The 21,220-nt window shown below is 51.1% G+C and overlaps 6 protein-coding genes across 6 annotated transcripts; 4 read left to right on the top strand and 2 right to left on the bottom strand.

The window, feature by feature from the left end:
• The first annotated feature begins 60 nt into the window (after window positions 1–60).
• BO94DRAFT_144010 (purine-cytosine permease family protein) lies at window positions 61–2,267 on the top strand. The gene is made up of 3 exons (XM_025605742.1): window positions 61–1,318; window positions 1,393–1,754; window positions 1,808–2,267. The coding sequence occupies exons 1-3, from the start codon at window positions 256–258 to the stop codon at window positions 1,934–1,936; spliced, it is 1,554 nt and encodes a 517-aa protein (XP_025472859.1). The 5' UTR covers window positions 61–255; the 3' UTR covers window positions 1,937–2,267.
• Window positions 2,268–4,526, top strand: BO94DRAFT_144011 (uncharacterized protein). The gene is made up of 3 exons (XM_025605743.1): window positions 2,268–2,815; window positions 2,874–3,383; window positions 3,439–4,526. The coding sequence occupies exons 1-3, from the start codon at window positions 2,559–2,561 to the stop codon at window positions 4,325–4,327; spliced, it is 1,656 nt and encodes a 551-aa protein (XP_025472858.1). The 5' UTR covers window positions 2,268–2,558; the 3' UTR covers window positions 4,328–4,526.
• BO94DRAFT_144000 (seipin co-factor family protein) lies at window positions 4,527–5,578 on the top strand. The gene has a single exon (XM_025605741.1). The coding sequence runs from the start codon at window positions 4,726–4,728 to the stop codon at window positions 5,398–5,400; it is 675 nt and encodes a 224-aa protein (XP_025472857.1). The 5' UTR covers window positions 4,527–4,725; the 3' UTR covers window positions 5,401–5,578.
• BO94DRAFT_562612 (uncharacterized protein) lies at window positions 5,496–7,374 on the bottom strand (the record flags this gene model as incomplete). The annotated part of the gene is made up of 2 exons (XM_025614301.1): window positions 5,496–5,582; window positions 5,728–7,374. 2 exons carry the CDS (start codon window positions 7,372–7,374, stop codon window positions 5,496–5,498), a joined length of 1,734 nt encoding a protein of 577 aa, XP_025472856.1.
• Window positions 7,375–8,047: 673 nt separating this feature from the next.
• On the bottom strand, window positions 8,048–12,378 carry BO94DRAFT_601330 (ABC transporter ATP-binding protein; the record flags this gene model as incomplete). Its single annotated transcript, XM_025616384.1, has 3 exons — window positions 8,048–11,244; window positions 11,318–12,239; window positions 12,325–12,378. 3 exons carry the CDS (start codon window positions 12,376–12,378, stop codon window positions 8,261–8,263), a joined length of 3,960 nt encoding a protein of 1,319 aa, XP_025472855.1. The 3' UTR covers window positions 8,048–8,260.
• Window positions 12,379–14,431: 2,053 nt separating this feature from the next.
• BO94DRAFT_455193 (alpha/beta hydrolase) lies at window positions 14,432–15,449 on the top strand (the record flags this gene model as incomplete). Its single annotated transcript, XM_025607641.1, has 2 exons — window positions 14,432–14,604; window positions 14,693–15,449. 2 exons carry the CDS (start codon window positions 14,432–14,434, stop codon window positions 15,447–15,449), a joined length of 930 nt encoding a protein of 309 aa, XP_025472854.1.
• Between the last annotated feature and the right edge of the window lie 5,771 nt (window positions 15,450–21,220).

The following is a 21,220-nucleotide window of genomic DNA, read 5'->3' as shown; positions in this document are numbered from 1 at the left end:
GTCCTGCTGAGATAACGAACCGGCGGACTGTTTTAAGTTATTGCCCCATCAGAGAAGCTTGATATGGTCGTGGATCAGGCGGATCTCATGGATGGTTACACAAACAGAAAGAAAGCGCCGCAGCAACCAGACTATCGACGGAACTAATGCAAGAGCCAACACTTATCATCTTGGCAGTCAGGATAATCATTCCTCAAGATATATCATCCATCCACTCCGCCCCCTTCTCCACGCCGCTCCCTACGAAGGTCCGCCATGGGAAGTCAAGCCGTCACGAACCAACGCCTTTGGCATGAGGGTCCCTCGTGCGACACGGGACCTCTCCCCTCTCCCGACCCGGCGGATATGCGCATCCAAGACCTCCAGCAAGGCAACCGGCTCCTCCGGTCGCTGCGCCAGGCCGAGACCTGGATGGATCGCAAGTTCGGGGTGGAAGCCATGGGCATTGAGCGCGTCCCGGACGACCAGCGCCACCCGCCGGAGTTGCTGAATATGTTGTTTTTCTGGTTCTCCGCCTTGCTGGCGCCCGGGCTGATTCCCATTGGGATGCTGGGGCCCATCTTTGGCCTGTCGGTGCATACCTCCATCCTCTTGACCGTGCTGGGCACCCTGATTGGATCCGTCATGCCCGCCTTCGCGGCGACGCTGAGCCCGCCCAGCGGCCTGCGTCAGATCGCCGTCGCGCGCTATGCCTTTGGTCTGTGGGGCGCCCGGCTCTGTGGCCTGCTCAACATCATCGTCAACGGCGGGTACGGCGTCATCGCTGCCGTGGTTGGGGGTCAGCTGCTGGCCGCCGTCTCGGACGAGTCCATCCCGCTGGCCGCGGGCATCATCCTCCTCGTTGGCGTCGCCTTTGCCATCTCCTTTGCGGGATTCACTATGATCCATCACTATGAACGACATGCCTGGGTGGTGGCCCTGGTGCTCCTTTGCGTCACCTACGCCCAAGCGGGCCGGTACTTCCCCGCGGAACCCAGCCGGAGCTCGGTGCAGGGCATCGACTTCTGCGGTTGCTGTCTGAGCTACTTTGCCATTGTCTTTGGCGTCTGCTGCTCCTGGTGCACCATTGCGGGCGACTACTACGTCCACTATCCGGCCCGGACCAGTCGGTGGCTCGTGTTTGGCCTCACCTACTGGGGCCAGGTGCTGCCCACCATCTTTGTGGCCATCCTGGGCAACTACTTTGGCGGCATTGTCATGTCGAACGAGCAGATGGCCGCCGTCTACCATTCCGGGGGAGCAGGGGCTTTGATCCTGGCCACCCTGCGGCCGTCGGAATGGGCCAAAGTGGCCGGCATCCTGTTTGCCTTGACATTCCGTCAGTATCTCCCTCCGTTCCCGATAACAGTTAAGCCACGATGGCCCACTAACTGGGGTTTCCGCCAGATGCAGTGGCCAGTGTCATCATTGATATCTATTCCAGCGCCCTGTGCCTCCAGCTCTTGGCGACGCCCTTCCGCGCCGTGCCGCGCATGGTCTGGTGTGGCCTCGTGTCTCTCGTCGTGCTGGCCCTCGCCTGGGGCGGTCGCCATCAGCTGGAGGCCATCCTCAACGACTTCCTCTCCCTCTTGGGATATTGGACGCTGGCCTTTGGTCTCATCCTCGCCGTCGAACACTTCTGGTTCCGGCCGCGGTTGGGGGGCTACGACCTGGGGGCGTGGCAGGACCCCAAGCGCCTGCCCGTGGGCGTGGCGGCCACGACAACCTTGCTGCTGGGCATCGGTTTCTCGTTCGTGGGCATGGATCAGACCTGGGTACGTGGCTGGCTTTCCCCCATCCTTGACCTACTCACTAACCCGGGGGACAGTATATTGCCCCGGCCGCGAAGAGGATTGGCGCTTATGGGGGCGATGTCGGGGATTATCTGGTGCTGGCGTCCGTGTTGGTGTTTTATCCTCTGCTCCGAACGATGGAAATTCGTATTCTCGGTCGGTAGTGGACATGATGACTGTATTTCGAGGTGGATGGGATTCATATGGTAGAGGCCATCAGCAGGAATGACGATTTGTCCTACCGGGGTTGCCGGGGAGACCAGGCTGGGGATGGGCCAGATGGCCAGTCCGATTTGATCTTCCCTGGCCGTTCAAACGTAAACGGATCCGGGGTATTTCCCTGCCTAAATGGAACGTCATTCAAAACCTCGTCCGTCTTTTTGCAGGGATGTTGCGTGAATCGGCCCCATCCCCATGGTCCATGCACCGGATTCCCTGCTCCAGAGCCTTCCAATTAGCTTTGTAAAATGGCCCTGATAGTTGCCCAGCGCACGTAGGGACTTCCTAGGTCCTTTGTTGACCATGAAAAAAAACGGGGTGGCGGTGGTGAGACGCGAAGGTGAGCTCTGTACGACGTGCAGATTGCCGATCGCCAGCGGAAATCCCCCGCGGCTTTCGTAATCCGCCTGGGCGTTGGCGTGTCTTTTTCCTTCCTTCTTTTCTTTCTCTTGCCTTGCCTTGACTGGCCTTGCATCAGCTCTTCCCTCTCGTCCGTCCCGCCCCTTCTTGTCAGTCCATCACTGCTGTCACCCACCCAGTGCCTTTGCAGCGGTACACCTTGGGCAGATGGATTCTGGTAGACTCGTGCAGCCGACGGAGAAGGACCTCCCCACGTCCACCGCGGTGAAGGAAACGCCCTGCGACGAGGGCCGGCCTAATGTCTTCTCCTCCACCGTGCAGGAGATCCTCTTCGTGGCCGTGGCCACCATGGCCATCGCCATGTCGTCGCTGGTCACGGGCACCACCACCGTCCTCACGGCCGAGGTGCAGCGAGACCTGGGCATGTCCACCGCGGAGCTCACCTGGCTGACCGGCTCCTCCTCGTGCGTGCTGTTCCTCCTGCCTGTTGGGGGCTCTGCTAACCTGCGCAACCCCGTCTAGCCTGGCCTGTGGCTCGTTTCTGCTCTTTTTCGGCCGCCTGGCAGATTTGTTTGGTCGGAAGTCTCTTTTCATCGGCAGCATGGGGCTCTTCACCATCTTTGCCCTCGGCGCGGGATTCTCCCAGACGCCCCTGCAGCTCGACATCCTCAACGGATTTCTAGGTCTGATATCGGCCGCGTCAGTGCCACCGGCGCAGGGCATGCTGGCCAACATCTACCCGCGACCCTCCAAGCGGAAGAACCGGGTCTTTGCTTGTTTCAGCGCGGGCAATCCCCTGGGCTTCGTGTTTGGGAGCATCTTCTCCGGGATCGCCAGCGAGCTGTTTGACTGGCGGGCCAGCTTCTTCTTGCTGGCCATCATCTATGTCGTGGTGGTGGCCATTGCGCTGTTTACCGTCCCTGCCGACCACGGCGCCAAGGAGCCCCTGTCCGTCCAGGCATTGAAGAAATTCGATATAGTTGGCACTATCCTGACCATCGCCGGTATCGGAATGTTCTCGGGGGCCCTGAGGTACGTTTGATTGTCTGCTCGGCCGGTGCGCCCGACTGACATGATTACTTTTCAGTCTCGGATCAGATGCCCCCAACGGGTGGAAGACGCCATATGTCCTCGTGCTTCTCATCCTGGGTGCGCTTTTCATCATCGGGTTCGTCTTCTGGGAACGTTGGTTTGAGTATCCGCTCGTGCCCATGTCCATCTGGCGAGACCGGGACTTCTCGCTTGTCATTGTCGTCCTTCTCCTCGGCTTCCTGGCCTTCCCGATCATGACCTTTTGGATCTCCCTGTTCATGCAAGAGATCCGACACTATTCGGCCCTGCTCGTCGCCGTGCACCTGCTTCCCATGGCCATTGGCGGCATCCTGGTCAACATTGTGGCGGGACTCATCATGCACCGGGTGCACAACACCCTCCTCATGGCCATCGGGGCCACGGCGTATACGGGGGCCTTTCTCTTGATGGGCCTGCAGCACTCGGATAGCAGCTACTGGGCCTTCATCTTCCCCGGCTTGGTGTTGGCGGTGGTGGGCGCCGACTTCGAGTTCTGCGTGGCGAACATGTATGTGATGAACTCGCTGCCGGCCAGCCAGCAAAGTATTGCGGGCGGCATCTTGCAGACGGTGACCAAGCTGTGCGTGACCATTGGGATGGGGATCAGCACGGCCATCTATGACGCGGTCCTGGCTGGAGGGACGGCCACCAGCGGGTACTTCAAAGACGATCCGATCGAACCGTATAGCGCAACGTTCCTGTACTGCGCGGGCATTTCGGCCGTGGGGATTCCCTTGTGTGCCTTTTTACGCATCGGGACGCAGGGCCATGCGGGCGAGGGCCAAGCCAGTACGTCCGGCAGTGAGACCGACATCCCCAGCGTTAGCGCCAGGAGTGTGCTGGGGTCCAGTGGAGATGATAGGAAGGGCAGGGAGGGCCAATCCGAATGCACACTGTCTGGATAGCTACATAGTATATGGCTGTGGCTGATATATATTCAGGGGCGGTGCCAAAAGGTAGGGCGGGGTTGGTGACGTCAGCGGGGACGAACTCCGGCGTCACAGTCCCCAGAGGTATACAAAACATAGTATGGATGAGGGATGATCATAGTCATAATATGTAGTACACGGTACCAATTATCTCGTAGACCCATTGATCAACTGGCCCGCATCAGCCCGGCCGAGTGCGAGGGTCTCTACGGTGTCTTTCCGCGTCGTGTCAGGGCAATCCGGGCAAAGACCCTACGTCATCGCCTCGTCGTCATCGCGATGCTGCTCCTTTACTTTCCCCTCATCGCCCATCCTCGATTCCCCCTGTTCAGCTCCTCATTCACCGTCCATTCCCCCCATCTTTTTTTGACATAATGTCTCTCAATTCCGTCACCGCCGGCCTCCAAGGCCGTCCGCCCAAGCTGGCCGGCGACCTCAAATCGACCGTCCAACAAGCCCCCAACACAACTACTCAAACAGCTGGTCAGGTTACCGACTCAGTCCTCCCCGGAGAATACCCAGGCGATGAAAACCACATCAAAGAAGCCCAGCGCGACGACACCAACAACGGACCCATTTTCGCCCCCCTCCGACAATGGTTCCGCCAATCCCTCCCGCGCCTGCTCGATCGCTTCGAGTCGCAGCTCATGTGGCTACTATCCTGGATCCTGCCCGCTCCGCGACAAGCCAAGCTGTACGAAGAGGCCGCCCGACGCCCAGCCAGCACGACCTTCCTGATCTGCCAGCTGCTCTGCTGCGGTGTGCCCTTGCTGGTGTTCCTCGCCGGCGTGTTTGTCTTTGCGGCCGTCGCGATCCTGCTCTGGGCTGTGCTCTCGCTGCTTATCCTCTGTCCGGTGTTATTGGTCTCTAGCATGATTGGTGTGTCGATGTGGGGATGGGGATGGCTGTTCTACGGATTGATTAAATGGATTGATCAGAAGTATCTGGGGGGGTTGATCTCGAGGTTTTGGCTTTCTCGGATGCCGCAGGATACGGGGGGAGGTGATGATGGCCCGGGACAAGAGGGGCAGGCGGAGAAGGAGGAGTGAGATACGATGGCTTTGGGGGATTTATTTAGTATGCTACGTTGTCGATATCCAACGTAGTTGCGTTGTTGTCTTGCATGTGAGGGTTATTGATGTTGTTAGGTGGGAGGTTGGTGTCTATAAAATGTTGGAAGTCTAGTATATATTGCTGGTTGAATCTTACTCAAAAAAGAAAAGCATCTATCCTAACCAGAAAAAAAGAAAGAGTGTGTAGAAAGAGCAAGACACCACCGTCATTCAATCCCCTCGTTCATTGTCCAGGGGAATCTCTCCGCGTGGCGATGCAAGTCGCGAGTACCGAAGGCGCCTCCGAGGCATGCGCTTCAATACCTTCACCACCACTACGACTCCCACCCCGGCTAGCAGGATGACTCCCATCACAGCGCCGTTCACCGTCCGGGAGACCGATTGTGGAGGATTGTCCCCAGAGTCGGCCAGGCTGGCCGGGGGATCCTCAACGATCACTGGCTCATCCACCACCACTGGCACATCAGGCACCAGCATAGACTCGGGTCTCTCCAAGCCGCCATATCGCAATTCCCCCTGCACCTGTGTCCGAGTAACCACCGACCATCCCAACGAGCGACCCTCCCGATCAATTGCTTCAGCCGACACCCAATCCAGGAATCCCCTCGCCACAAACACCGTCTCAAAGTCTAGCTTGGTCACATTGCCAGCGGGAACGATCGGCGCCGTCTCATCCAGCTGGGCATAGAAATTCCAGCGTGCAACCTCAGTGGCCCCATTCCAGCTAACATGCACGACGGTAGTATATTCCCCGTCACTGCCATACACCGAGGCCACCAGGGCCGGGGGCTGTTGCGGATTCCCTCGAAAGGGGAACTTGTACGATCGATAGCTGTTGAAGCGCGGCGAGACAAACCTTGCCTCCATGACCACGGTGCCATCAGGGGTATGTTCGCTGTGATATCCCTGCCCACTCCAACCCACGAACCGATTCCCCGTGTCGAGGAGCTGGAAATTGCCGCGCATGCGACTCAATCCCCCATCTGGGCGGGTGATACGCTGTAGAACCGTGGCGGTTCGATGAACCGTATCCAGCTGGACAATCATCGCAGATGACACGGTCTCCTGGTTCGTAAAATCATCCGCAGCATTATTCAGAAACGACAGGACGGTATGTGTCTCATTCACAGAAACAAACCGGGCATTATGCTGTTTCGAAAAGGTAAAGTCCATGACAAAATCGGAGTATTTCCCGCCCAGTCGCCACAGAATCCGTCCGTCCTGTCCGGAGATCAGATAAATGGTACTCGTGTACCGTGCTGACATGAGATAATCCCCATTGGTGTTCTTATCAACCGCATTGACATGGATATAGTCCAAGCCACCGCCACCCTCAGCCGGGGACCAAGGCATGACATGATCCGACTCATGCAGAGGAATACGTTCTCGCGAGTCCCAATCAAACAACACGTTTCCAGTGGCCAGGTCAATCTCAACAAACCCACCCGACGCCACTCGACTCGACTCCATCGGCCGCCCCAACTCCGTCAAGGACATGTCACGAATCCGCAGCGCAGCCGCCAGCGCCGTCTGTCCCCCAGGGAGAATATTAAACTCATGAAGATCAAACTGCTCCAGGTCATTCGTCACAAGCATCTCCGTTTCCACCTCATACCTGTCATTCAGAACATAACCGGCCCCTTTACTCAGCAGGGACCCATCATTAACATAGCTCTGCTGCATAATAAACGACAGTCGGGTCCCCTCATCATACCATTGATGAGTAGCTCGAAAGTCAAATATATTCCTGTTATGGTGCAGACACGATCCCGTCCAAATGAGAGTGCCGTTTCCATCATAGATGTGCGGACCAACTTGGCAAGGCACGTATTTTCCGTCCGGGGCATCGGGCTCGAAGTACCAGTATGGGGCTACGAACCAGTACCCGGGACTCATGAGGGAGGGATGGTGGTGGGTGATGTTGAATTTGATGGCTCGGGTGTTGGGCATCTATATGGTGGTGAGTAGAGTGGCATCCAGGGGGGTATGGGGGAATTGGTTACTGTTATGAATGAGAGGAGGTCATCGTCGCGAGTGGGATCAAAGTCAGGTTGGCTTTGGGCAACATGGATGAGGGTGTAAAGAGTGACTAGGAGTGGGAGGAGAGTTATTAAGGAATGCATGGTGGATTAGGTATCAGAGAACGTAAGATGTCAACAACTGGTTTGTGACATTGTGTGTCGTTGACACCTCCAAAAAACGAGCAGAAGAAGAATTCCCAGGTCAATGAAGTAGAGAAATGCATGATCGCCCCCCCTCCCCCAAAAAGGGCATGATTATCTCGGGGGGGGGGGCATCTGAAGAGCCTCAGCACCACGTGGAAATAGACTCGGCTGGCCTAACAGCAGCCCATTTCAGGGTAAAAGTCCCGAGTGCTCCGTCCGGCGTTCTGATTGGCGCGGGTCCGGCCGTGCATCCGGGTGAACGGTGGAGAGCCTATCAGGATCGTCGGCTGAATCTGCCGGTTTAGTAGTCAGTGGGGGCTCTGCCCTCAACACTCCAAAAGATAACGCGTCCTGGGGGCTGTCATGGCGTTTCCCACCAACGAGACTGCCTTCTATACGAGGTCTGGATGGATTTGAGATGTAAGACTAATTATCACCCCTGTTACCACAGACAAAGTGGGCGAGTTGAGAGTCGAGGTCTGCTATATATATATATATATATGTTCCCGTCTGGCTTAATGCAGAGAACATGCGGAGCACACTTCGTTGATTATAAATTCCGTGGTTTCCTCTAAATAATTTAAAATGGATCGCTCCCACCATTACAGTAAGCACAGGAGAAACATGATACAGAAGACAAAAGGTGAGAGCAAAACGGATTCTATTGTCCCTCACTCCCCGACGGCCTGGTTCAGGGCATTCACGCGATAACTTTCACTGCGCTCAACAAGCTCAGCATGGGTGCCGCGGTCAACACACTGACCGTTCTCAATCATGAAAATGACGTTCGCTTTGCGGATGGTGTACAACCGGTGGGCGATGGCAATGACGGTCATCACCTTCCGGGCCTGATCCAATCCCTCCTGCAGCAGACGCTCCGACTCGGCGTCGAGGGCGCTCGTCGACTCATCCAGCAGCAGGAGCTGCGGCTTGCGGACGAGGGCGCGCGCGATGGCCAGCCGCTGCTTCTGGCCATCGGATAGCCGGTCTCCGTTGGGACCGCAGTCGGTGTTGTAGCCATCAGGCAGCTGCATAATGGTATCGTGGATGTTGGCCAGCCGACAGGCATCCTCGAGCTCGGCCTGGGTGGGGGTCTGGCCCGGCCGCGCCCCTAGCATCAGGTTGAAGCGGACGGTGCCCTCGAACATGGCACTCTGCTGCGGGACATAAGCAATCTGGTGGCGAAATGCGCCATTGCTATCCCCGTAGGCGATGTCCATCCCGTCGACCTCAACGGTGCCGGACGTCGGGCGATACAGCCGCTCGACCAGGGAGATGATGGTCGACTTGCCGGCACCACTGGGGCCCACCAGCGCCGCGAACTGGCCTGCACGAATGCTCAGATCCAGGCCATGCAGCACCGTCGTATCCGGACGAGCCGGGTACGAGAAGTGCACCTGCTTGAAGGCCACGCTGATACCGGTGGTATTGGTGGAGGCAGGTCCCTTCTCACTGCTGCTTGACTCGAGATCCCCCTGTCCCTGCAACGGCGCCGCCAGGTCCCGCGTCGAGCCCTGATCCAGCAGGTTCAGCAGGCGGCGGGTGGCGGAGAAGGCGCGTGAGACCTCAGGGACCAGGGCAAACATCTGCCCCCACAGTTGGGAGCTGACCAAAAGGGCCAGCTGCACGATGAAGAACTGCTGTTGCGTGTACTCGCCGGCGATGATCTGCTTGGACCCCCACCAATAGGCCAGCGCGTACAGGAAGTTGCTCAGCCCGTAGCCCACGGCCAGCCACAAGTTGGCCCACGCGCTGTACCCGGTGACCTGGCGCATGGGCGCTTGCAATGAGCGGCGGTAGGTCTCCAGCACTTCATGCTCCAGGGAGAGGGACATGACCGTCTTGATCGAGTTGACTGCCTCTACAGTGATGGCGTTGGAATGCGCGAACGCCTCCAGATGGCGCTCCTCGAATGCGGCCAGGGTGGTAACACGCATCCAGCCAGCCCCGAGAAGTAAGGGCACGACCGACAGGCACACCAACGCGATCTTCCAGGCAATGATATGCGTCATCGTGATGGTGGCGACAAGGCTGACCAGAGTAGAGAGAATCGTGCACACGACCGAGCCGGTGAGGCCGCCCAGCGCGCTGCTGTCCTTGGTGATCAGCCCTAGCAGCATCGACGGGTTGTGGTCCTTGGACTCGTGCCACGCAAGGTCCTGCTCCAGGATGGTGCGCAGCGACAGTACCCGCACCTTGTAGATGATCTGCTCTGCAATCCAGCCAAACAGAGACCAACTGATGAAGTTGGCCAGGAACTCGATGATGGCCAGCATGAAGAACAGGAGGCCGAAGAGATGGCCGGCATGGCGGATGTCCGCGGGCTCCTCGCAGCCGCTGAGCTTGCTCACGACATTACCAAAGATTATTGCGGAGCCACAATACGTGCCTCCGATGACGACGGCGCCAGTAAGGGCAAGGACCAAAGCGAACAGGTGCGGTCGGAACAGCGAACCCAAAGAGGAGAGGGTCGAGGAAGCCGTTTGATTCTCCTCTTCCTCGGGCCCATTTTTCGACTCTTCCACCGCCTGAACCAGCGCAGGCTTCTCAACCTCAGTCAGAACATCCAGGGTCGCCGTCTCTGGCTTTTGAACTCCATTCGAAGACGCAGTGGAGCACGCCGTGTCAGATTCCCCCTCCTCACCACCATGGACGTTGAGATTTTGCAACCGGACCAGTTCTGCGTAGGCGCCATTGGCAGCAAGCAGGTTCTGGTGCGTTCCTTGCTCAATCAGCCGTCCCTGCCGCATCAAGATGATGTTATCGGCGTTCTTGATCGTGGCAAGCCGATGGGCAATAGTGATTACCGTCCGCCCGACCGCCACCTTGTCCAGAGCTTGTTGGATGCGTCGCTCAGTCGCTGAGTCAAGGGAGGCCGTGGCCTCATCCAGAATTAATATCCGAGGGTCCTTGACCAAGGAACGCGCGAGTGAGATCCGCTGCTTCTGCCCGCCACTGATCAGGTTACCCTTGGCGCCGACCATCGTGCCATATCCTTCCTGCAGCCGCTCAATAAAGCCGTTGGCATCTGCCAACTGCGCCGCATGGAGAACCAAGGATACTATCTCGCGCGCGTGATCGCTGTGTGCGAGCGCCGCCGTCACCAGCTCCTGGCCGTCGCGCACCGCGGCGGCAATCTCGGCCAGCCCGGTCCCCATCAACAGGGGCCGCAGGTAGGCGTGCGCAGGCGAGTTGACTAGACCCAAGGCGATGTTCTCGAGGATCGATCGATCCAACAGATAGGGCTCCTGCTGCACGAGGCTCAGGTGGCTTCGCACGGAGCGCACGTTGAGTTCCATGATGTCATGTCCATCCAACAGCACGCTGCCCTGATTGACATTGTAAAACCGGGTGATCAGACCGGCGACGGTGGACTTTCCGCTACCAGAAAGACCGACAATCGCTGTCTGCTGGCCAGCAGGACAGATGAAGGAGAGATCCTGCAACACTGGCCGGTCAGGTTGTGACGGGTAGGCGAAGGAGACATTGTGCAGTTCGACCGTGCCAGTGATCTCCGGCAGCGAACGGCCAGTATGCTCGGTTGTACCATCGATGGTCGACCGGTGGTCAATGTCGGCTTCTAGCTTGCGGAAAGCCACGGCCGCGGCGTCGAAGCTGCGCAAGAACGGAGCAGCTTGACTGAGAATCAGAGAAGCTAGATTGGAAACCCGAGGGAGGGCAAGGTCAGTTCATATGTTTGATGTTGGACGGGGCACAACGGAACATACCATCCACGAGAATCAGAATGACGGTAAAAATGTTCCCGACGGAGATGCCGCCACCGGAGGACTCGACGGCATTGGCGATCTGTGCGGAGCCTTGCCAGAAGGCGAGGCCGTTGGCCGAGAACGCAATGAAGTATAAGAGTCCAGCCTGGGTGGCCATGGCCACGGACTTGTACACCCCAGCCCGGAGCGCCGGGTGCAGGAGCTGGACGAACTTCTCCTCCAGACGGGCGTTGGCCGAGAAGGCGTGCACCACCATGGTGTTGGAGAAGGCCTCGAGAGCCACGGAAGAGGCCTTGCCCATGCTCTCCAGCGCGCTCCCAAAGTACTTCTGCACGAAGAACCCGCCGCTCAGCGCCATCAGGAGGTACGCGGGGGTCAGGGACACGAGGATCCCCGCCAGCCGGGCATCCTTGATGAAGGCCACCACGTACGCGGTGATGAAGAAGGCGACGCTGTTGATCACGATGCCGACCTTTTCATTGGTCCCCTGCTGCTCCACTGCGATGTCGCCGGTGATGCGGGCGGAGACCTCCCCGGCGGAGAGCTTGCTGAAGAACTCAGCATCCTGACGCAAGATGGAGCTGAAATACCGGTCCCGCAGGCGCTGCGCCAGGCGCTCACCGGAGAGGTTCCAGCAGAGAGAGTAGATGTAGATGAGCCCGAAGTAGGCGATGCCAACGTAGACGATCAACAGGATCTTGTGGTTGAGGCCGGCCTGGTACGCCCCAGCCGTGGTGGCGCTGACTTCACAGCTGGCTGAGTCCAAGCCGTTGACCAGCTCTCCGAAGACGATGGACATGATCGGGAAGGGCACTCCGGCGGCAATCGCTGCGATGAATCCGATGAAAAGAACCAGGAGATCCGTGGTCGACGGGTTGCTGTAGACCAGCAACCTGGCAAACAGGGTGGCGCGGCGCCATAACTAGACATCGTACGACGACAATCCGTTGATTATTTCTCACGGCTTCTACAGCATGCCGAGTGTGAAGGAGTGAATAGGAGCTTACGCTGGGCTTTGCTGGTACGTCTGCCTTTGCAGATTCTTCTGCCGTGGCAGCCATATTGTGCCAGAACTCTGTTCCTTTTTTTGCTTGATCAATCCTCTGGCACCGATTATGGAAAAGACCAAGATGTCGAAGGGGGTGAGGAAGGGATCCCTGCAATTAGCTTGGTTTGTGGATGTCGTGTAGCTTGCTAAGTCTGACCACAAGGCACCACGATCAGGCTATCACGTTGTCCTCACCATCCCTCTAATGCAATGGGCCGACTTCGGATGAAAGGCTGGCCGTGACCGAGCAGTAACTTCTTTTATCAGATCCGAACCATGACGGAGGATTCTTCGGCCCACACGATCCGAACTGAAAATTGTTAGAGGTGGTGGTTTGCGTCTCCATCTTCATCTGATTAGGGCTCACTCGGGGTACAGCTTGTCAGGGAGGCCGACTACTGAATCACCAACGGGCCAGTGACACACTATTGACTCCAATTCGAACTGTAAGATATGTATGGTATCTTAGAAACAAGAAGACAGGTCACCTGTTACCCGCAGAACGCAAAATACCAGATAGTTTTGATGGTGGTTCTGTTAGCTTACGCTGGTAGGGAGACTTATTGACTCAATACAATGCAAGAAAGGGGTCCGAGTCCCTTCTCGTTTCCGCTGATCTAGCCCCTGTTGAACCACGGTTTGCTTCCAGTTTTATCTTTGCCACGAGCCTATTGTTTTCCCTCTGTCTCCTGCTGGGTCATCAAGCTGGGTGACGGGCCGGAGGGTGGGGGAACAGGGAAGGGTAAACACTCTGGTCACTGAGACGCTGTGTGATATTCATCAAGTTAGCTATTATTCGCACACTCTTGACTTCCCTTGCCTGTTGAAAAAAAGGTGACGATTTCTGCGGGTAATGATCACTGGCTCACAATAATGAGCAGAATAGTACGTAACTCGGCTCAGGCCCACTTCTCACCAGTAAGCCGCATAACTGACTCCAAGTAGTCAGGTCGCGTTTTTCGAGCTAGATCGCCAATCGATGCCGGTACCTTACAGTACTGATACCGTACGTAGTGGCTGTACCCATCTAGACTAGTGTTCCTTATACTAGTCCACAATTGGGTAGCGCGGCCGATTCCCGATCCTGAGAAGGATTTTAGCGGTAATTCACCAATTTTGTTTCTCTCTTCGGCGATGGACCGGTGTCATCACTCACCCGTCCTTTGAAAAAGGTATATGCTCTTTTTTTCCCATCGGGGCGCCACCGCCCACCCGTACCCGCAAGCAGCCAATTGGCAGAGATTTCTGGGAAGTGAGGGTGGTTGGTGTGATGGGTATCCACTTTCCACAGCTCTGTCCGAGACGACGGGGAAGAGCGGAAGGGAATACGAGGTTTCGGAACGACCCTTGGGCCCAGACCCGACTGGCATAAGGGGTAGGCCGGTTGACTGAGTTATGGGCTTAAGGGACTCCAAGATCAACCTGACCCTGATGGGCGGGAACTTTCTATGACCATCTAGCCAATGCTTGAATTGTCTCCACATAGGAGTCCCTGACTCGAGTTTCTGCTTCATTGCATAACGACGAAATCCAACCTTTCAGCGCCCCCAGGACCTCATCAACACTGGGTAGGACGACCTCGACAGAATGCTCTGTCACAAATCTTCCCGGTCTATTATGGTGGGAGCGTATCGGGCCACCCTTCGCCGTCCATTTTCCCGATCCGATTGGGCGCCCAGGAGCACAGTGAGCGACCCGTGCCCAAGACAATACATACCGGCCCGTGATGGAGATGTATCTAATCTGATCTGATAAAATCTTATCACCCAGCAAGCCAACCCGCGCCAAGCACTGCCTGGGCCCCGGGCCTTCCCTTTCGGGTAAGTCAGCCCTTCGGTCCTCGGGTTTAGTCCGGAGTTTCTCTTAAGGCCAGACTGAAAGAGCCCTTTCTCTAACGTAGTCCCAGCCGACCGAGTAGTACGCTTGCGCAGCCGCCGCCTCCCTTCAGTCACATCTGCATCCCTCTTGCTGGGAGACTCGGCTCCCCAACAACCCCTCATCGGACGTTCCCTCGCCGCTGGCCACATCCCACCATCAACCACCACTACCGTAACAATTATAGTAAGATGGGTGGTGAGATTACTCCAATCGCCCTTCCTAATTCGAAGCAACTCTATCTGGAAAATGACCGGGGTGAAACGTATCTGATCCAGATCTCTTGGCCGCTACATTGGCAGGACGACCGCACCACGGACCGTGGCGCGCTTCCCATCATTGAGAGCCATCCCTCTCCTCCTCTGTCCTTCCTCCTTACCCTCCCCTCACCTCACCCCTCGGTCGAGTTTATAAACACCTCTTCAAGATGTAAGCTTACCATCATCCCGCAGATACATCGTCGACGGGAACGCCCTATTCCTAACTGCAACAGAGGCCGCCTGGCGACGGGCGGCTTCCTCACACTTTGCAGGGGGGGGCATCATTGTCGCGGTCGGGTACCCGCTGACGGGGAAGCTGTACGACGCGCGACGGCGCAGCCTGGACCTCACGCCGCCGACAGACGGACCGATCCCGGGATACGGCGGGGCGGATGTCTTCTTGGACTTTATCACGAACAAGGTGCGGCCAGCGGTGAAGGCGCAGTTCCCGCAGCTCACCTGCTCGCGTGAGGCGCTCTACGGCCACTCGTACGGGGGCCTGCTGGCTCTGTACGCGCTGTTCACGCGCCCGGACTCCTTCCACTGCTACATGGCGAGCAGCCCATCCATCTGGTGGAACAGCCGGTGCATCCTGAAGGAGGCTCGGGCATTCCTAGGGCAGCAGCAGGAGCAGCAAGAGCGCAAGGCTGATGGATCACCGCCCATCAAGCCGCCGTCCCTGATGACCTTCTTCGGGTCCTTCGAGCAGAACCCTCCACAGTGGGCTGATGAGCCCCTCGACCACTATGAGGGGCGCAAGCAAATCGCGGCGGACCTGCGCATGGGAGACAACGTCATTGAGCTATGTGAGATGCTGGGGGGTTCGGACCGGCTGCACTCCATACTGATGAGCCAGTACGAAGGCGAGGAGCATACCAGCGTGATGGCTTGTTCGATGAGCCGCAGCTTGACGATGTTCTTTGAGGATTGGCCGCTACCTTCGCAGTAGGATAGTTGAACTGGATTGGGTTGTACATATACTAGAATGAATTCTGAATACGGCTGAAATTAAATGTATATTATCATGAGCTTGGGTCTCTTAGTTGCGATTGACCGATTTACTCCGTATATATATATCGCTTAGGCTTGCATACAGTCCCCCATCACCCACCGCGACATAGTACCAACCGACCCCGAAGTCTCTGGCATTAGCTGATGGAATTTCCCAACTAGACCAAAAGAGATACCTCTTAGGTTAATGGAACAATTTCAAGGTGAATAGGTTCCAACATTAGCCACATGCGTACACCTGTGCCATATTCAGTCTTCTACCGGAAAATAGTTGTAAGAACTGGCATTCTACGGGGCGGTGGGTGTTTTAGCTCTGACGGCCCGGGAGGGCGAAGAGGGTGGAAATACCCGTGGAGTACCTGTGGTTCTACCTAAGCTTATACGTAATACGCGTTCTAAGCTACGGAAATTAGAATTCTAGGCTTTTGCCAGATAGCCGAGTCAGTAACTCATTGTACTCTGGTAGGGTTCAGTCGCACTAAGAACGGATCCCGACACAGCGGGTGGGACGTTTTCGTATATGGGATTCCCAAGTTTTCCCTGTGATCCTTGTAAGACAGCGTAAAATTTGATCTATAATAGATGACTAGAAATTACTAGGTGTGTCACTGATAGTCTGACACACGTAATATGACATGACATGACAAAGCCTTAATAATACCATAATATACCAGTACACACACGAGATCTTAGCCCCTGTTGATTACTGTGGATGGCGTGGAGCTCCCCGAGTCATTTCTGGGTAATGATATCTTAGACTCTGAACGGATCTAATCTGATGTGATCGAGAATTGACCATCGCGGAATCGCCAAAACCCCACCACGGCGGCTTACGCCGTACTTTGTTTCTCTTGATTTTATCTCCGGAAAGCCGCTTCTTCCGGGAAAGATGTGCAGTGGTCAGTGGGATTCAGTAAAGCGCCTCCCCCCCCCCTGTTTAGTACCACCGGATGTGGCACCCCTCTAATGAAACTTGACCACACTGAGGATAAACTCCGTCTGAGCGATTGAACAGCCCCTCGGGGCGTGGTATGACATATTTTAGACTTGGAGTACAATTGGAGTAGTGAAATCCCGAGCGGGAAGTTCCGCTACGTGTATCGAGCGATGTCAGATCAGTGAGCGCCACCAACAATAGTCGTACTGTACACAGGTGTCAGCAGTCTTGACCTGAAAGAGGCTATACAGATCCTTTGAGAAACATGATCGATAATGAAAAAAAATTCAACGCGATAGCCTCCGGGATCGGCGCAGCCGCCCAGCAGGAATATTGGGATTTTCGGTGTTTTCGTTCAAGGATACATTGCATCGATGACATTTATTATTGTTAGGAGGCCATTTTGAGGCGATTAATGAGGGTGCTAGCTGCTCCATACTGTACAGTATACAATGAAAACATAGTACGTCGGTCATTTTCACAGCCAGCTGGTAGTCCGGATGAATAACGACAGAATCCCCCTTGACAGGAGCTGTCCACAGCGATCGCGGAGGGAACGGCGCCATCGTTTATTCCCTGATTCGCTGACGAGAGGTTGCTGCGACTGGGAGAGACCCTCTTTGTAAGGGTCCATGCGCTGCATAACATGTCGGAATGGCTACTGAAGCGATACAACATGGATTCAGTGGAAATAGATAAATTGGATAACTATCTAAAGCATCACTACTAACAGCCTCTATATAAGCAGAGTAGTAGTATAGAAAAGAGATATTATATAATCATAATTATCTATCATACTCCGGAGGACTGGCAATCTTTTAATATAATCTTTTAAATAATAAGATCTTATATAAATTAGTTTTTATAAAATTCATATTATTTTCTAACTAAGCAGTTAGTATAGAAATATTAAACAGGATAATGATTATTGTCAAACCCTAGGATCGCTTCTTCCTGTTCCTGTTAGCTTAGCTCCCGTTCCGATACGTACCTTGTGAACTGAATCAAAGGTAGTCAGGTTGTTGACTATCTAAAGATGACTTGATCTGAACAGAAGAAGAGAAGTAAGGCCAGATAGTGCCGTGCAGCTATCTGTAAGTAAGTGCGGACAAGCGTTGTCGCTAAGCTTTATCAAAATGTATGATTACTTAAAGATAATTGGATTGAGCATGAAGAACAGAACTAGCTAAGTACATAAAAGAGTGTCCTTATATCCTATTCTTTATATACTATTTCGTATACCATTCAGGGTAGATCGAGGATCAATCTAATCATATTCCTGGATTCCGTATACTATATTGTATATCCTTGATGGTAGATCTGATGGTAGATAGTCACGTAATACAGTGTTACCTTAGGTATTATCCCAACCGGGATCTTGCTTAATAAGAGTTGCTGGCTGCCTGAGTCCTTCCTGGTTGTTACCTTTCTGCCTGACAAGTCTGCTTCTGCTAGTAACCTGGCTAGCAGGGGTCTGTAACATCACTCCCCTTTCTTTAAGATTTCTTGTTCTCAAGAGATATAAAGATACGTGTCCCTCCTGTATTGGTTGAGTTTTTTTAATTTCTTTTTTTTTTATGATAGTCTATTATGTCTCGTCGTTGCGCTAATCACGATCAGGTAAAGAAGTATATCTATTAGTCTAATAAGATTTATGATAATAGTTTTATCACTGAAAATTCCTACGAATATTATTTCTTGAGAGGCATCTCTTGTATTATAGATTTAAAAAGCTAAAATTATGCTGCCTGTACTTGTTATGACTGAAAATATGAAAAACAATTTTACAGTGATAGGAAGTGGAATAAATTAAAACATAATTAATCAGATATATAAAACAAACTTGCTGAGGCCCTTGCTGAACAGGCCCGTATTGCTGCCAAAGTGGCTCGCTTGTTTAAGCAACAGTAGTTCCTAAAAGATCATGATAAGCAGATATTGGATCACGACTTGACTGTGTTGGAGCGGCTGGATGAGAAGGATCTCCCAAGCACTGAGGATCTCCGAGAGCTAGAGTGTCTGGCTGACAAACACAATACTGCTCAACTTGCCGCTGCGTCAGACACTCCTAGTCTGACTTAGTTGGTTGGTTCCCCTTTATTCTGGACGAACTTCGACCTGTCTGTTGATGGTACTGCTCCATAAGCTGGTAACACCCTATTAAATTCTTGATAAGTTTCCACGTGTTTTCTGAGATATCATATCCTACCTATTTTACTAGATATTTTGACTTGTCACTAATCTTCTTGTAGTCCAGGATCTTTTTGACTTTATATTCTTTCTCTGTGTTATTGTCAATCTCTATATTTTCTATGATTCTAGCATTTTTTGGTGCGGGTTCTAACAATAAGATATAAAATACTAGATGAACTCTGTTTATTGATTTTGACAATCTTAACTTATAGTTGACTGGTTTCTTCTTGTCTTTAATAATAAATAGTCCTAGCTTGTGATAGTCAAGCTTTTAACTTGGTTATTTTGTCTTGATATTTCTGTAGAGTAAGAACACTTTCTCTCTTTTTTTTAAGTCAGGTTCTCTTCCATATTTGTGATTATAGTACATCTTGTTACACAAGTTCATGAACTTAATATCTTAAGATAACTATAAATATATGTTTTCTATAAATATAATAATATTCTTAGCTATATTAATAACTTATTACTTTTCTAATAGCGTTTCCAGAAACCTCGAGTGATATCTGTAATTAGTGTAAAACAGTAAGACTCTAATAATTAAATAACTGATATTATTATATAAGAACTGTATTATTAGTAATAGATTTATTTAATTATTCTGCTAATAGTTTATGTAATGCCTCAGATATTATTTAATTATCTAGTTAACTCTTTCTATTTGCTTATTTATTTACGGATAGTAAGCTATTATTATTTATTCTTTTATTTCTATAAGATCTGTAAGTAATCTCCAGAACTTTAAGATAAATAACTTATCTTAATCTGATATAATATATTTTAGCATCCTATAATATATAATAATATTTTTTAAAAACAGTTCTACTATCTGTATTAATATTATTATTATCTTGCTTAGTACAAGATAAATATATTTAATAAGATGATCAGTGATAACTATAATAGCATTAAATTCTTCTAATTCTGATAATAGATTAACAAAGTTAATTATTATCTATTTTTATAGCTATTATGACGCCTTCTGTACTTATATTTATCTGTAGGATTAGTATCTTATAAGTTTATTTTTAATATAAGTTTTATATTGTTTAATATAATTATATACTTTCTATCTGAGATTCAGAATATAATAATTCCTTATAATTAGTTCAGTTATTTTTTCCATTTCTAAATAATCCTTAAATAGTCTATCATAATGTCTAGCCATAATCTCTATCCTTATTGCGGTTAGTGAAAAGATTAATCTATAAAAATAGACTAGTCTATTTTTATTAATGATAATCTTGTCTGGTAAGGCCTTGCTTATTTCTTAGAGTATTTTATTATTTTTTATATCTTTAGCTAATTACTTGATTAGATTATTATCTATTTCTAATATTACTGTTAAGTTGGCTTTGTTATAACTAATCAATCCATCTGTATTTTATTTCAGAATGGCTGGTTTAATAACTTTTTTACTTAATTTATAGTCTGGCCTGCGGCTTAGTATATTTACATATCTATTCTTTACTCTCTTACAGTATATGATTCTGAAGTCATATTATAACAGGATCTTAGCCTATCATGCCTGCCTTCTGGTCAATTCTTTAGTTATTGTAAAGTAGGTCAAGTTCTTATGGTCTATCTTTATAATAATAGTATGCTTTATTTCTTTAAGATAGACCCTTCACTGCTTGAATACTACTATTATAGCTAGCAATTTCTTATTGTGAATATTGTAGTTGAGTTCCGCTTAAACCAACTTTCTTAAATAAAATATAATCAATCTTGACTTTCTGTCTTCTCTGGATTGCGTCATATACATACTAACAATATAATCTGATATATTAGTTTCAATGGTTATTTCTTTCTCTGGATTATGCTATATAAGTACTAGTAATATGGTAAGTCACTGCTTAATATCTTTAAATATGTTCTGCTGTGGTTCTTTCCACAGATACTTCTTTAACTTCTTTATAAGCTTAAAGAGTGGTATTATATAGATAGCATATCCGTCCATAAATCATTGATAATAGTTGACTAATCCGATAAACTGCTGTAGTTTTTTTAGATTCTTAGATTAAGACTAATCTTATATAACTTACACTTTAGCTTGCTTAATATAGATTCTTTCTATAGATATTTAATGTCCCAGAAACTCTGTCTTCTGTATATGGAATTCATACTTCTTCAGCTTATATTATAACTAATATAAATATAGTTTATATAGAACTAGTCTTATATATCTTACATGTTCTTTCTTAGTCTTTGAGAAGATCAATATATCGTCTAGATAAGTAATTATAAACCTATTAAGATATTCTCTAAGAACTTTATTAATATATTATTAAAATAATGCTGGTGCGTTGGTAAGTCTAAATAGTATAATCAAGTACTTAAAGTATTTATACTTTATTCTAAATATAGTTTTCTATTCTTTACCTTCTATGATGCATATATAATAATATATATCTATAATATTAAGTTTAATAAATCACTTTGTTCCTTATATCTTATCTTAGATTTCTGAAATTAAAGATAACGGGTGTCAATTCTTAATTATAATAGTATTTAATAACTGATAATTCATGTATAGTTATAAACTGCTATCCTTTTTTAGTATAAATAGGACTCTATAT

Source organism: Aspergillus sclerotioniger, assembly GCF_003184525.1.
Source record: "Aspergillus sclerotioniger CBS 115572 chromosome Unknown BO94scaffold_2, whole genome shotgun sequence".
NCBI classification, from domain to species: domain Eukaryota; kingdom Fungi; phylum Ascomycota; class Eurotiomycetes; order Eurotiales; family Aspergillaceae; genus Aspergillus; species Aspergillus sclerotioniger.
Note: the sequence above shows the minus strand (reverse complement) of the source record. Positions and strands in the feature narration are given on the sequence as shown.

Bases quoted from the DNA above. Each gene is read 5' to 3' on its own strand.
- BO94DRAFT_144010 (XM_025605742.1), top strand. From the start codon at position 256: ATGGGAAGTCAAGCCGTCACGAACCAACGCCTTTGGCATGAGGGTCCC. The intron at 1,319-1,392 runs GTCAGTATCTCC...CGCCAGATGCAG, and splicing joins CCTGTTTGCCTTGACATTCC to TGGCCAGTGTCATCATTGAT. The intron at 1,755-1,807 runs GTACGTGGCTGG...CCCGGGGGACAG, and splicing joins TGGGCATGGATCAGACCTGG to TATATTGCCCCGGCCGCGAA.
- BO94DRAFT_144011 (XM_025605743.1), top strand. From the start codon at position 2,559: ATGGATTCTGGTAGACTCGTGCAGCCGACGGAGAAGGACCTCCCCACG. The intron at 2,816-2,873 runs GTGCGTGCTGTT...AACCCCGTCTAG, and splicing joins TGGCTGACCGGCTCCTCCTC to CCTGGCCTGTGGCTCGTTTC. The intron at 3,384-3,438 runs GTACGTTTGATT...ATTACTTTTCAG, and splicing joins ATGTTCTCGGGGGCCCTGAG to TCTCGGATCAGATGCCCCCA.
- BO94DRAFT_144000 (XM_025605741.1), top strand. From the start codon at position 4,726: ATGTCTCTCAATTCCGTCACCGCCGGCCTCCAAGGCCGTCCGCCCAAG.